The sequence below is a fragment of the Panthera onca genome, chromosome B4 (genome assembly GCF_046562875.1).
Source record: "Panthera onca isolate mPanOnc1 chromosome B4, mPanOnc1 haplotype 2, whole genome shotgun sequence".
Taxonomy (NCBI): domain Eukaryota; kingdom Metazoa; phylum Chordata; class Mammalia; order Carnivora; family Felidae; genus Panthera; species Panthera onca.
Window position 1 is genome coordinate 48,184,907 of NC_138345.1, and position 16,686 is coordinate 48,201,592.

At 40.1% G+C, this 16,686-nt stretch overlaps 1 protein-coding gene across 5 annotated transcripts in view; it reads right to left on the reverse strand.

The window, feature by feature from the left end:
- The window catches only part of GUCY2C (guanylate cyclase 2C), an 89,074-nt gene extending 73,156 nt beyond the window's left edge, over positions 1 to 15,918 (reverse strand). Inside the window, exons 1-3 of one of the 5 annotated variants that reach the window (XM_078450073.2) lie at positions 15,776 to 15,918; positions 4,215 to 4,422; positions 2,004 to 2,168 (exon numbers count right to left, since the gene is read on the reverse strand). In XM_078450073.2, the coding sequence (XP_078306199.2) occupies positions 2,004 to 2,168; positions 4,215 to 4,422; positions 15,776 to 15,793 (391 nt within the window). In that variant the 5' untranslated portion in view covers positions 15,794 to 15,918. Of the gene's footprint in view, positions 1 to 2,003; positions 2,376 to 4,214; positions 4,423 to 15,775 lie in introns of those variants that run through there. The other 4 variants (XM_078450074.2, XM_060658312.3, XM_078450075.2 and 1 more) reach the window with 4 other exon arrangements.
- Positions 15,919 to 16,686: the final 768 nt, after the last annotated feature.

A 16,686-nucleotide genomic window follows, 5' to 3' on the forward strand; every position in this document is an offset into this window, starting at 1 on the left:
GGTAAAGATTATACAGCGTCCAGACAGCTGGAACCAGACAGATAGGGGTTGGAATTTCGTATCAAATAGACAGCCTATATGACTTCAGCAAAGTTATGAAGCTTCCACTGTGAAACCGTGTCAATAATGCCAATCTTACAGAGCTGTGGTGACAAAGGACGCTATATATCTTACCTGGGACATGATGGGTACTCAATAAACAAGGAAGCCAAAGCTCAGAGAGACTAAGGGAAAAAGCTCACCCAGGGTCACAAAAAGAGAAAGGTCTGGGGCCAGGACTCCAATACAGGTCCCCAGAATTCAAATCAAATTTTCTTCCCATGATGCCACAGTCTTGGCAAATAAGGGGATTTTATTAAATCCTTCTAGTTCCATTACAGCTCTAGATCAGATCTAGCTATTTACATCTGAACTGGTCTCGGACAAGATTGAAGAAATGTATACTGCACAGCAAAAAGGTATCACAGATATGTGATACATGATACCTCTTGCTATATTACCAAAGAATTTTACTGTATTTTTCATGGTCATATGAATTTTATTTGTGACAACTTCTTGGAACACACACATCCAGTCTAGGAACAGAAAGGTACAGCATGAAGCTTAAATAACATCCATAGACAGTTGTGCAGCCTTCGGCAGAGGTACCAAACATATATATACCTTGTGTTGGCCACATGGGGAGGAGAGCATGAACCTAATGAACCGGTGCAGCTTGGGCACTAGAAAAGAGCTTATTAGCACAGAGTTTTACATGGAGAAAATCAAGACATACCCTCTTTAGAACCATAAGTAAACATTAAGACGTATGAAATAGTCCTTGACTCAGTAATTATACTTTCGGCAATCTAGTCTCAAAGAATGGAAAAAACTGTATATTTGAAAATGCTTATTGTAGTAATTTTAAATAACCATGAGAAATTAAAAACAATGGGAAATCAAACAGTAGGGAATAACTGGATGATTTGGGAGGATATCTACTCCAAAGAATATTACATATCCACTCACATCACATAAAGATTATGCAGTTATAGGAAAGTCATTTGCAGAATAATGTGAAGTAAAATCGGGATAGAAAATTGTTTCTTTTTTTTTTTTAATAATTTTTTTAGTTTTGGTTTATCTTTTTTTTTAAAGTTTATTTATTTATTTAGAGAGCATGAGTGGGGGAGGGGCCAAGAGAGAGAGGGAGAGACAGAATCTCAAGCAGACTCCCAGCATGGAGCCTGATGTGGGCATGAACTGTGAGACCATGATCTGAGCTGAAACCAGGAGTTGGAAGCTTAACCACCTGAGCCATCCAAGCACCCCTAGAAAATTGTTTGTACGCCATAGTGATCCTAATCGTGTTCTTAAAAACAAGAACCTGAGAGCATATGAAAGACACTGGAGATATCCAGGCGGCTGAAAATGATCAGGGGTGATTTTTTCTCTTTATTCTACATATTTTATCTAATGCTATAAAGTTTATTTTAATAATTAATAGATACAATGAAGAACTGTAACACTGAATTTGGTTGCAAATTTACTGGACTATGTCTTATGTAATAGCCAGCCGAGATGTCAAGAGTGAACAGATGGATTAAAAATCCCAGAAATAGATGCAGCATCTGTCTGAATTTAACTCTCTTAATTCATGTTCTTGACCGGTAACCCTGTGAACTCTCAGGTCCAGATCAAATATTGCCTCTGAAGAGTTACAGAAAGGAACATGATGCCTCCCTGAAACGGAGCCATCAATCCAGTTGCGTGTGGGGCATTTCACTGCTGGGAACATCTGGCATTCTCTGGACTGGGGTCATTCCAAGAGCAGGGTGAATTATGACGGAGCATAACGCAGTAGGACTTAAATCCTTCTCTCTGAGGACCTACTGCCTTGAAATAGAAAGGGGTTGTCTGACAAGCCCGTAGAGGAGAGTGGGTGATTAGGCAAAGAATGCAAGCGACCCTTTGACCCCAGAGGGGTAACAGGGAGGAGGTGGATCCTGTGACCATATTCTTACCGGCATTGAGCAGACGCTGTCTCACTATTTGCACTCCCTCATTCACCGCTTCTTTCAAGGTATCCAAGGTCTCTGGGAAGGCCGAGTTGTTCATCATCAGGACGCTGATCTCATAGCTGCCATTGTTGCAGTTCTGACTGATCTGGGAGGTCCAGAACATCAGCCCTGGATGGAGGAGCAGTGACCACAAAACTAAGCCCAGCAGTGTCATCTTCATGACTTTGCTTACCTCAGAACCATACTCCTTGTGCTTGCTTGTTTTACTCTGCACTTTGAGGGAGGCAGGAACTCTGGCTAGACAGCCTCTAGCTGGGTCCCTCAGTCCACTCTTCCCCACGCTCCTTTCTGATCATGCCCTACCGGTCACATGGCCCATGGGACACAGCCTGCCTGCCAGCAATTAGCAGCTACATTATGGTAGGAGATAAACCAAAGTTCACTTTGTGTGTTTGCTCACAGAAAGGCCAGAGTTATAAACAGGGAGATTACCTGGGCCTCACCCAATAAAAATACATCAATTTGTGACACATCACTGGGAAGAGGAAAAAGGGGAAGAGGGAAGTATAGTATATACATAAAAAGATTTGTAAAATGAAAAATAAAGGTCAAAGGGCTTAAGGATATAGTGGACTATGTGGTGTTTAGGTTATACCTGCACACTGGAACTGAATCCTCAACTAGAAGAACTGTTTCAATCACCCAGTCAGCAACTATTTGTTGAGATTTGACGGGGTGTTAGGCATTAGCAAAGCACTAGGTATACAGCTATAAGTGGTGTGAATATATTAGTGTCCTCATGGAACATGCATTCTGGCGACAAAGACACACATTAAATAAATAATTGTGATGTCTGACTCTTGATTTCAGCTCAGGTCATGATCCCAGGGTCATGGGATTGAGCCTCACATGGGGCTTTGCATTGAGTGTGGAGCCCACTTAGGATTCTCTCTCTCCCTCTGCCCCTCTGCCAGGCTCATGGGCTCTGTCTCTAAAATAAAAAAAATTGAAAAATAAAAAAAAATTATGAATAAACTCAACCATGGAAAAAAGTACAGAGTGCTGTGTGGCACATGGCAGATTAATATAACCTATTCTAGAAAGTTGAGGAAGCTTCCCTGAGAAAGTGTCTTTGAGCTACCCAGAAGGATGAACTGAAGTTAGCTGAATGGAAAGAGAAGAGAAGGAGTGTGGGAGGCAGGGGAACAGCTTTTGTAAAGGCCCAGGGGTGGGAAGTGACATGAATGTTTGTGGAACTGAGAGAGACACAGCATGGTTGGAGTGGAGAGAGCTAGGCGTCTAGTGGCAATAAAGGTTGACAATGGAGTAGACAGGGGTAGGCCATGGGGTTTCCTATATGCCATCAGGATTTGGAACTTCACACTAATGGTCAAGAAAGGAACACGATCAGATGAATTTTGTAAAGACTACTTAAGCTGCCATGGAACGAATGACTTAGAGAGAGTGGGGACACGTAGCAAATTAGGAGGGTATTTCTGTGGTCCGAATGAGAGGTAAAGGAGACCCAGATGAGGGCAGTGGCAGTGGATATGTGGGTTCAAGAGGTATCTAAGAGGTAAAATAGATGAGACTTGACATTTTATTGGATTTGGGGCATTAGAGAGTGGGAGAAGTCAAGGGTGACCCCTGAGATGCTCAGTTGGGTAGATGGGAAAGCTGTTTACTAAACTCTAGAATTCTGGAAGAGCAGCAGGGTTAATGAAGAAGATCATGACTTCTGTTTTTGGACATGTTGATTTTAGGAGCCTGTGTAGGTGTGGGAATAGCCAGGATTTGGGGGGAAGAGGACCTGGATCTAAATGGAGATTTGGAAATAGAGATATAGTATGACTAACCAAATAATGTCATTATTTACATCATTGGCTTGATGACCACTTCAGGCAAAATTTCTGTTTTAAACTTAAAGTGAGTGACATCAACAAGATGGAGGGCTAGGGGCCCCAGCTTTCATCCTTCCTGGAAAACAACAAATTAACAACTGCCCACTGATGAAAATAGCTCTGGGAGAGCTTTGGAGTACAATGAAGATGCAGTGACCCAGTGGAGCACAAAAACCAAGATGGCCCCACAGGAAAACACAAGCATTTTATGTGTGTCATTCCATCCCTCGGTCTGGCACTGCGCCACACCAACAGGGATCCGCATTGGCCATGACCTCCCACTGTGGGGCAAGAAGGGCAAGAGGACCCTTACCACTGCAGTTTTTGCCACTGAGGATCTCTATAGTCTTTGCCAACACTGACTCCAGCTGACAGAGTTGCCTCGGGTATGTGCTGATGTGCTTTATTTGAGAAGGAGACGCTGGTGCACCTTCTTGGACTGGAGACACTGCACCACCCTGCTCCAGTGCCTCAGTGCCTGGAGCCCAGACCAAAAGGGATCTTGTTGGCCAGGACTTCCCCTGTGGGGTAGAAGGAGAGCAGGAGGAGGCTAGCAGCCCCTGCCATCAAGGACTGCGGCAGATCCTGCCGCTGCCACATACACCTGCAGTTTTGGTGCCAAGGGTGCTTACAGTCTTCACCAACACTGACCTCAGCTGACAGAATTACCTGCTTTAAAAAATTTTTTTAAATGTTTACTTATTTTTGAGAGAGAGAGACAGAGCATGGGAGGGGAGGGACAGAAAAAGAGGGAGACGCATAGTCTGAAGCAGGTTCCAGGCTCTGAGCTGTCAGCACAGAGTCCTACGCGGGTGACAAACCCACAAATCGCAAGATCATGACCTGAGCCGAAGTTAGACGCTTAACCAACTGAGCCGCCCAGGCGCCCCCAGAATTACCTGTTTTTAATGAGTACGTGATATAAAAAGAAGCACTCTGACTATAAGAACACAAAATGTAGGGAGAGGAGAATAAAAGTATAAAGTTTTTGTATCCAAATAAAATTAAAATAAATCAAGAAAGAGAGGGAAAAATAAAAGCAAATCACTACCAAAAAAAGCATCAACTAGCAAAGAAGAAAAAAAGAGAGGAAGAGAGGTACAGAACAGGAGCAAAACAACAGAAAACAAAAAACAAAATGGCAATAGCAAATCCTCTCATATCAGTAATTACTTTAAGTGTAAATGCACTAAACTCACCAATCAAAAGCATAGAGTGGCTGGCTAAACAGATAAAAAAACAAAACAAAACCCAAAACACCTATTAACACACTATGTACAAGAGATTTGCTTTAGATTTAAAGACACAGGCTGAACGTGAAGAAATGGGAAAAGATATCCCATGCAAATGGTAACCAAGAGAAAGAAGGGGGCTATGCTTACATCAAACAAAATATACACAGAAGGACATCATATAACATACAAGGATCAATTCAACAGGAAAATATAACAATTATAAATATATATGCACCAACATGAGAGCACTTACATATATAAAGCAAATACCAATACATCTGAAGGAAGAAATTGACAACAACTGCCAAATTGACAACAATACAGAAACAGTTGGGGACTTCAACACTCCACTTACAATAATGGATAAAATGTCCAGACAAAAAAAATCAATTTAAAAAGCAGCTGATTTGAACAATACTGCAGAACAAGTGGATTTAGCAGACATATACAGAACTTTGCATCCAATAGCAGAAAAATCCATATGCTTCTAAAGTGCACAAGGTTCATTTTCCAGGATATATCACATGTTACATCACAAAATAAGTCTTAACAATTTTAAGAAGATTAAAACTATTCCAAGAATTTTTTCTGACCACAGCAGAATAAAACTAGACATCAATAACAGCAAAATAAATGCATACATACATGCATTCATAAATAAATAAATAAATAAATAAATAAATAAATAACAGAAAATTAATGAATATGTGGAAATGAAACAACACATTTTTAAATAACTCTTGGGTAAAAGTGGAAATGATAAAAGAACTTAAAAAGTATTTTGAAACAAACAAACAAAAATGAAACCTATACCAAAACTTTAGGGATGGGGCAGAAGCGTTGTTAAAGGGGAAATTTGTAGAAATGAATATTTACATTAAAAAAGATCTCAAATCAACAGTCTCATTCTATACATCAAGAAACTAGAAGAGAAGAACAAACTAAACCAAATTTTGCAGACAGAACAAAGTATTAAAGATTAGAGGAGAAATAAGTCAAATAGGAAGTTAAAAAAATCAATAAAACTAATAATTGTTTTTTAAAAAAAAAAAATTTTTTTTTAACGTTTATTTATTTTTGAGACAGAGAGACAGAGCATGAACGGAGGAGGGTCAGAGAGAGGGAGACACAGAATCTGAAACAGGCTGCAGGCTCTGAGCTGTGAGCACAGAGCCCGATGCGGGGCTCGAACTCACGGACTGCGAGATCATGACCTGAGCCGAAGTCGGCCGCTTAACCGACTGAGCCACCCAGGCGCCCCAATAATTGGTTTTTTGAAAAGATAAAATTGACAAACCCTCTTAGCTAAGGAAACAAGAGAAAAGACCCATATAAATAAAATAAGAAGTGAAAGAGTGGGCATTACAAAGGATATCTCAGAAATAACAAAGATCATAAGGGACAATTATACACAATTATACATGAACAAATTGGGTAACCTAGAAGAATTGCATACATTTATAGAAACATACAACTTTCCAAAACTGAATGAAGAAAAAAATTAAAAGCCTGAAAGAAATAACAAATAAAGAGATTGAATCAGCAATTGAAAACCCCAACAAAGAAGCCCAGGACCAGGTATCTTCATGGGTAAATTCCACCAAGTATTCAAAGAAGAATTAATACCAATCCTTTTTAAACTCCTTCAAAAAACAGAAAATGAGGGAACACTTCCAAACTCATTTTATGAGTTTAGCATCATCCTAATACCAAAACCAGATAAAGAGATCAAAAAAGAAAATTATTGGCCAATATTCCTGATGAACATAGGTGAAAAATCCTCAATAAAATAAGCAAACTGAGTTCAATATCATAAAAGGATCATACCCCATGATCAAATGGAATTTATCTCTGAGATGCAAGGATAGTTCAATATATTCAAATCAATGTGATATACCACATTACCAAATGAAAGGAAAAAAAATATGATCATCTCAATAGATGTAGGAAAAGCATTTGACAAAGTACACCGATTCATGACTAAAATTCTCAATAAAACAGGGAAAGGGAAGCCTACCTCAACACAATAAAGGCCATCTATGAAAATCCCACAGCTAACATATTCAATAGGGAAAACCTGAAAGCTTTCCCTTGAAGATACAAGGCAAGAATGCCCACTCTTGCCACTTTTTTTCAGAATAGCAATGGAAGTCCTACAAAGAGCCATTAGGCAAGAAAAGGAAAGAAAAGGCATCTGTAAAAGGAAAAACTCCCTTGTATTTCTCCTTTACTTGCACAGTACTCCCATACTTCACTTCATCTGACACCAGATCTGTGAGTTTTCCATACATCAAGCAATTCTCTAATATCAGATAGGTGCCCTATAATTTAATTCAATTCTGGCACTGTCTATCTGGAGAGAGCATCAGATTCCACAGGTTAAAAGCTCAACCCCACAAGACTGCTGCCCCAACTTCATATACCAGTCATAAGTCCCATGTTGTCACCTGTAATCCTGGCCAACTAGCTATAAATTGGGGTTCTCATAACCCTTTCCTTCGGTTTGATAATTCGCTAGAATGACTCACAGTACCCAGGGAAACACTTACATTTACTGATTTATTATATAATAAAGAATATGACAAAGGATACAGATGAACAGCCAGATGAAGGGATACATAGGAGAGGTCTGAAAGTGTCCTCAGTGCAAGAGCTTCTGTCCCCATGGAGTTGGGTTGCACCACCTAATTCACATGTAGATGTGTTTACCAACACAGACACTCTCCTAACCCTATACTTTGGGGATTTTTATGGAGGTTTCATCGCAAGTTCATTAACTCAATTTCCAGTCCCTCTCCCCTTCCCAGAGGATGGGGATTGGGAAAAAAAGTTCCAAGCTTCTAATCATGGTTTTGCTTGGTCTGTTTGGTATCAGCCCCCATCCTGAAGCTGTTCAGGAGCCCACAAAGAATTGTTTCATTAGAACAAAAGCCACTCTTATCACCCAGGAAATTCAAAGTATTTTGGAGCTCTGTGTCAGGAACCAGGGGATAAAGATCAATATATATACACTATTAATGCACAACATCCAAATCAGAAAGGAGGAAGTAAAATGATCTTTGTTTGTAGATGACCTGATCATATTTCTAGAAAACCCTAAAGACTAAAAAAAATAAACAAACAAACCAAACATCAGAACCAAGAAATTAACTCAGTAAAGTTGCAGAACACAAAATCAACATACAAAAATAAGTTGCATTTTTATACACAAATAAGAAACTATCTGAAAAGAAAATTAAGAAACAACCCCATTCATAATAGCAACTAAAATAATGAAATACTTAGGAGTAAACATAAACAAAGAGGTGAACAATTTGTACACTGAAATTATAAAACATTGATGAAGGAAATTACAGAGACACACATAAATGGAAAGACATCCCATGTTCATGAATTGAAAGAATTAATATTGTTAAAATGTCCATACTACCCAAATTATCTACAGATTCAATGTAATCCCTATCAAAATCTCAATGGCATTCTTTAAAGAAATAGAAAAGCAATCCTAAAATTCATATGAAACAACATAAGAGTAAATAGCTAAAGCAATCTTGAGAAAGAGCAGAGTTGGAGACATCATACTTCCTGAATTAAAAATATATTACAAAGCTATAGTCATCAAAACAGTGTAGTACTGGCATAAAACTATCTTTATAGACCAACGGAACCCAATAGACAACCGAGAAATAAATTCATGCAACTGCCATCAATTGATCATTGACGAGGGTGCCAAGAACATACAATGGGGAAAGGATGTGTCTTCAGTAAGTGGTGTTGGGAAACTGGATTCCTACCCATAAAGAATGAAATTGGAACCTTACCTCACATCATCTCCAAAAATAAACTCAAAGTGGATTAAAGACTTAAATGTAAGACCTGAAATTGTAAACCTACTAGAAGAAAACATAGGGGAAAAAAATCTTTGAATTGGTATAGATAATGATTGTTTGGATGTGACACCAGAAGCACAGGCAACAAAAGCAAAAATACATAAGTGGGATTGTATCAAACTAAAATGCTTTTGCATGGGTAAGGAAACAAGAGAGGGAAGAGGCAACTTATAGAATGGGAGAAAATGCTTGCAAACCATATTGTCTGATAAGAGGTTGCTATCCAAAATACATAAAGAACTCCTAAAACTCAATAGCAATAAATATAAAATAATAAAATAAAATTAAAAGCCAGATTAGAAAGAGATCAGGCTGCCATTCATCCACAGAAGGCTGCCTTTGAGTAAACTGAAACAAGATGCTCTCAGTGGACTCTGCAAAGCAGAGGGGGCCAAAGGCTTGGTCCTCAATCTCCCCCAGAAGTGCTAGCCCAATGAAGGGAATTTACTGTATTCATTATTCAGCCCTGACTCCGTATCTCCTTGTCTACAGTTGGCAGTTTTTCTCTATGACAGGATAAATGGATTAAAAATATTAAATCACACCTAAAAAGTGTAGGCAAACAATCTGAATATAGAGTGCTTTAAAAAAGGCATAAAAATGGCTACCAGGGGCACCTGGGTGGCTCAGTCGGTTAAGTGTCTGACTTTGACTCAGGTCATGATCTCACGGTTTGAGGGTTTGAGCCCCACCTTGGGCTTTGCACTGACAGTGTAGAACCTGATGGGAATTCACTCTCTCCCTCTCTCTCTGCCCCTCCCCCACTCATGCTTTCTCTCTCTCAAAATAAATAAATTTGTTTAAAAAAATGGCTAACAGTTATAAGGTTCCCAACATTACTAATCAGGGAAATGCAAATCAAAATCACATTGAGATTCCACTTCACATCTTTATAAATGGCTACCACCAAAAAGTCAAAAGGTAACAAGTGTTGGGAAGAATGTGGAGAAAAAGGGAATGCTTGTAAACTGTTGATGGGAATGGAAATTGGTACAGTCATGAGAATTGGTATAGAGCTTCCTCAAAAAATTAAAAGTAGAAATACTTGATGATCCAGCAATCCCAGCTCTGGGTATATATCCAAAGGAAATGAAATCAGCATCTCAAAGGGATAGTTGCACTACCATGTTCTTTGCAGCATTAGTCATAATAGCTAAGATATGGAAATGACCTAAATGCCCATCGATGCATGAATGGATAAAGAAAATGTGATAACACACACACACACACATGTGAGTATATATATATGTGTATATATATATATATATATGTATACACATATATACACACACACATATATATACATATATATACACACATATATGTATGTATACACACATATACATATATTATTACATTATACATTTATATATAAATAAATGTATAAATGTGTATGTATATATACACACACAATGGAATATTATTCAGACATAGGAAAGAAGGAAATCCTGCCATTTGCAATAGTACAGATGAACTTAGAGGATGTCATGCTGAGTGAAATAAGCCAGACACGGAAAGACAAATACATGAACTCACTTATATGTGTAATCTAAAATAGTCAAACTCATAGAAGCAGAGAGTAGGATGGTGTTTTTCAGGGACCAAGGGAAGGGGGAAATGAGGAGCTCTTGGTCGGGAAACACAAAGTCCCAGTTATCCAACATGAACAAGTCTTGAAGATCTAATGTACAGCAATGTAACTACAGTTAACAATATAGTATTGTATACTTGAAGTGTGCTAAGAAGATAAATCTTTTAAGTGTTCTCACCATACACACACACACACACACACACACACACACACACGCCCACACACAAAGAAAGAAAATGATTATTACGTGTGGTGATGGATATGTTAACTAGCTTGATTGTGGTGATGACTTGACAATGATATATCAAAACACCACGTTGTAAACTTTAAATACATATACTTCTTATTTGTTAACTATACCTCAATAAAGCTGGGGAAAAAAACTTCAAGTTTTGAAAAGTAAGTGTTAACTAGCACTTCTGTAACTTTTCACCAGAAGTAACACTATTTACAGTTTAAAAGTCACCAAATATAATATGTGAATTGCTGACAAATTCAAAGTAGTGGTGAGCTTCCCCCACCAAAATTTTTTTTTATAAAATCTGAAGTGTAGGTAACTTTAGGTAAATGGAGTGGTCCTCTAGTCGAGCTAATGATACCTTAGCACTGGGAGTTAATCCCTATTGCACAGGCCTATAGGGAGCATGGACTTCCTCCGGACATGGCTTGAGAGAGATCCTGTGAGTGATTATGAGAAGAATGTCTTCAGACCTCCTTGGACAGGACAGGGATTGCCTGGGGTAACACTCTGGTTCCCTTGAGTTAGCCTAGCTAGTTCCACTGTTCATCCCGGGTAAAATAAGAAATGCATTTTGGGTACTCAACGAACCAAACCTCAATAGAAGGGATTAGAAAAAACTGAATGGTTCAGTAGTCATGATTTTCATCATTTTATAGGAGACTGGAACCCAAAGGTTAGGCTGGTTCTAGAAATCTACTCAGTTATTGAAAACAACCAATAGTTATGCTTCCCTTACCAGAGGCAGAGGGAAGAAATAAGAGTGGTAACCAGAAGAGGGTAGGGTTATGGGAGGATCTATTCATGGAACAATAAATGAGGGAGAACAACCAGGACTTCAGCACTTGACAGTGGCTGACAAAGAGGGATGAAGGGTACCATGGCTGGATGGTGTCTGCCTCAAAGAAACAGGGGTCGTTTTTTTTTTTAAAGTTAAATTATGAAGTAGTGCATGTAAAGGCATATCTGTAATGAATATATACAAATTAAAAGAATGATAAAATTGGGGCACCTGGATGGCTCAGTTGGTTGAGCGTCTGACTCCTAGTTTGGGCTCAGGCCATGATCTCATAGTTCGTGAGATCAAGCCCTGCATCGGGCTACACGCTCACAGTGTGGAGCCTGCTTGGAATTCTCTCTCTCCCTTTCTCTCTGCCCCTCCCCCACTTGCTCTGTCTATCTAAATAAATAAATAAATTTTAAAAAATAAGAAAAAGAATAATAAAATGAATATTTGTTTTAATCTACGTTATAGCGTAAAATACAAGATATTACTAAGGACTTTGCACCTGTGTGTACCCCATCCCTAAGATATCACCCCACCTAATCCCAGGATAGCCAGGAGATGGTAGAGAAGAGCCCATGAAGACATCGAAGATATTGAGGCATTTGTTGATCATGGCATATCAGTATGGGGATTGAAAAAAATGCTGGAGAAGATAAAACACCAAAGGCTCATGTTGGTGGGATGGCTGATGTGGAACAGGGCAAGTTCAATCTTGGTGTCTCCTGGAGGGGTGATACTCTGACTTCACAGAAGTCAGCTTTGATTATTTTGTGGGGTGGGGTAGGTGGTGGTGCGTGACTCAAAGAAGTCAGGAGTGGGTATTCCCTGGAGGCCTAGTGGATGTCAGGAAGAATGGAACACCGGGCTGCAGAGAGGCACATGGCCACCACAAGGGGGATTAACCCTTGCTACAGGTAACGATTTTATATGTTGCACATTTGGTAGCCAAGCTTGGACTCAACAGTGGTTTTCTAACTGTTAATTTGTTGCGACTGCTACTTCCTGCGGTAGCAGAAAGCGTAGACTTTCTGCTTTCATTTAATTTGGTCTGGAAATGGTAAACGTGAAATTAAGCCAGGCCAGGGGTGTGGTAGATAACTGCCTGGTGCTTTTAATTCAGATATGAAGCCAGAAGGTACATGCAGTTCTGGGAATCCTCTGATTATGGCATGTAACCAGGAAAGGACTTCCAAATGTGAAGACCCAAGATAATTGCCCTTCCTGGATCCTAAAACTAATAATAGCATGTAGATCATAACTAAAGGGAGGCAGGTTTGCTGGGAGAGTTTCAAGGGTCAAAAGCAAATAATAAAACACCTGAGATGGCCGATTTAAAGACACACTCCTCAACAAAACCTCTCAGAGGAGGAAGGCAAATTAGTCCACATGTGAAGGGGTGAGTGAACAAGCTGCTTGCATGGGCCACTCTTTCATTTCTAGCAATACTTTGGGTCTCCTTGCACACTTCCTAATAAGCTCCCCTTCTCCCTTTCGAGCCTGGAGGAGCCCTGCATCTCTGTGCCCCACAGCAGCCTGAGGCTTTCTCTGCCTTGTTTTCTCTCTCATGGAGATGGAAAAATGAGTTTTTCAAAAAGAATTTTACCAACTAAGGGAACTAAAACGTGAATTTTTTTCGTCTTTTTTTTACTACGCACAGTTAGAAATTCTGACCTGGATTTATTGAGGAAAAATGGCTACAGTGAAGTCTTTCTTTTAACTGATGACTAAATGGACTCCTCAGATAAACTGAAACTAAAAAAAATTGCTGTGGCAAGACTGCTATAAAACACTGAGGAATAACATAAAAAATATAAAAATAGTCTTCCCTCAGACACTTTGTCAATTGTCTTCAGACGGCAAACACCAAAAATAGTAGAAAATACTCTAGGGGTTTGGTTTACTTAAGAAAGCTGATTCAGAGCTCCATGCAGGGGACTCTGCTCAAAGAAAATTCCTTGGCCTAACATTACCCAAGTGGTGAATAAATGAAAATGAATATGCTTTGACATAAAATTAAAAATTTAAGGTGTAAGTATATAATTTTTAATGATTCCTGCCTTCTCCAATTTTTTTTTCCTGCACAGCAAATACTTCCTGGTCCTATTCACAAGGGATAACAGAATGCAGGAGGATTCCAGTAACTAAAAGGCTAGGAGGTTTTGTTGAGTACTCGGATAGTTTTGGATATACAAACCTTCTGAGTTAAGCATAGAGAAATATAAATTGCTTTGCATAATATAATGAGGGAAATTTGAAGTTCCCAGGGCCAATCCAGGAGGTGGAGAGTGAGGAGGAACCATGGAAAGAAAAGAGGGAAAGAGGAACCAGAAGATGGCAAGAGGCTGGAAGCAACATAGAAAGAAATGGCTAGTGAGAAAGCCTAGTGCGATGGGGCTGAAGACTTTTCAGAACAAAGATGTACAGGGGAGCCTGGGTGGCTCAAGTCAGTTAAGCTGAGGTCATGATCTCACGGTTGGTGAGTTTGAGCCCTGCTTTGGGCTCTCCACTGACAGCGCGGAGCCTGCTTTGGATCCTCTGTCTTCCTCTCTCTTTGCCCCTCCCCCACTCATTCTCTCTCCCTCTGTCTCTCTCTCTCTTTCTCTCTCTCTCCCTCTCTCAAATAAACACTTAAAAAGAATAACAAAGGTGTATAAAATAGAGATTGCTTGTATTTTCTTTGAGGAAAGGATGCCTTATTCTATCCATACAACCAATATTCACTGAGGGTTCTCTCAGCTGTTTTCAGCACTGGAGCTATTGCATGACTGAACAAATGTCTGCTTTTGTGATAACTGTATTCTACTAGAATACAACCGATGCAACTGGTTAAACTCTTCCCGAACCTTCAGTCAAGTCTGTGCCATAGACAGCTTGCCCAGTTTGTGGGAATTACGGAAAGGTGCTTGGCTCTGCGGCCAGAGTGATGGGGTAAGAACAGAAACAGGATGGTTAGATGATCTGCAGGTGCAGGAGTCTGAAGTCAAAGATGATCACAGCTCAAGACTTCAGGATTTCATGAAATATTTGGGAGGAATTTTGGACTTTCGACAAGTATGAGATTCAAAATAATCTCATCTAGATCACATGGTAGGGTGACCCTACTGATAACCTGAATCACTATTGTAGACTAGGGCTGCATATCCAAATCTAGCACCCGTGCCTGGGATGCTTCAGGCTGACCAGTTTGTCTCTCCTTCCATGGAGTCTTCCCCCTTCCCCATTCTAAGAGAAACTCTGTTTAATCCTTGAGTAATGTCTTCCTCTTCCGCCTCCCCAAGCCCATTTTGTACCGTATTCCTCTGTGCTCAGGAAGGACTGGAATAGGTTGTTATATTCCTGCCAGGGGTAGTTAGAAATCTGTTAAATTTCCTCATGACCCCTGGATTTGCATCTCTGTCCTGGGGGCTGTGTTTGTATACTAAGGGAGGTAAGTGTTGGAGACAGCAGTAGTGTATCTCAGCTATAATAAAGTCCTCTGTGTCTCTGCAAACAGCTTGATTTGTCTTCTCTTACCTCAAACACAACCAAAGAAAAAAAGGCACGGTCCATTATCTAGGCTTCCAAAGAGGGGTTAATGGGGCTGATGTTTTAATCCTGAAAAAGGAACTGTATTTTTCTATAGAGAAGTCAAATATTACTCATTTTTTCTCCCCTCGGGTGGCTGAGGGATTACTTCCTCATTGTTATATAGGTTAAAATAATAGCTTGGGGAAGAAGGAAAGAAGAGAGTGCTCAAATCCCTGAAGTGTAAACTCCTAATGAACAGAGACTGCCAGTTTCATTTATTGGTGCCTCCTTAGCAGGTAGTTGGAAAGGCAGGAAAAGCATTGAAAGAACAGAATGGTATATCTGAGGTAAAGAAGAGCTTCTCTGAGTTCCAGGAAGTAGCTTGATATTGTTAAACAAAAAACCACAAAACTTGCAGCTGGATTTTGAATCTTGTTTTGGTTATGTGCTATGCATCTGAACTTGGGCAGATTACCCACATTTGCTGATCTTTGTTTTTCTCATTCCTAAAATAAATTTAATTTCTCTTCTAGCAAATAAGCCCAAGCTGCGACCCTTGTTGGAGTTTGGACGTGGATAGATAGGCCAGATGATTGATGGGGTTTGCCCAAACAATATCCACTTACCTGGTGTTGAAGAGCCATGTTGAAGGGAATTCCTTCCCAGGGACACTGCCAAGCTTTGAAATGTAGAGCTTAGTTGCCATATTACTCAAATCCGTTTCTGGTCTGGCCTAGAATGCATGTTTTATTTCAGGGGAGAAAAAGGCCTGGAATGAAAAAGTGAAACAGTGTGGCAAAGCGCTTAGTAGAATATTAAGTCACAGATATCATTGCCTAGTGGCCCTCGAATAGACTCCATCACCGAAAGGGGAGGGATGCTATTCCCCACTTGGTCAAAGATTGGCACCCTGCTCTGGCACCTTAAGGATCCTGCATGGTTGTGTCAGGGCCTGCTGGAGCTGTGGAAGCACCCAGAGAGGGACTTCTGTGTACTAGCAAATTGCACCTGCTAGAGGGCAGAACCCTCATGCACCGTGGGTCTGTAGCAGCACCCAGCACAAGCAGGCTTATTGGACAATATGCAAGACATGACCAGCAACTTTTAGAAACACTCACAGGAGCAATAATAAGTAAAAATTCAGCTACTGTTGCTGTGAACTTTGCAGATTCCAGTGTGGAGACGTGTGGGTTAATTAAAATGGTATTAGGAAGTTCTTGTCACACGCTCAGTACTCAATAGCTGTTATTGTTGTTCCTCTATGCCTTCTCCAAGTGGCAGAATTGATTGCTCCTACCTTTATGCTGCTTTTGTGCGCAGTAGGTATTTCTCCTCTAACTTCAGTTAAAACCGTATTTAACTGGGCTGCCTACGGGGCTCAGTCAATTGAGCGTCTGACTCTTGATTTCTGCTCGGGTCATGATCCCAGGATTGTGGGATTGAGCCCGATGTCAGGCTCTGCAGTGAGCATAGAGTCTGTTAAGATTTTCTCTGTCTCCCTCTCTCTCTCCCCACTCCATCTCCCTCTCTGTCTCCC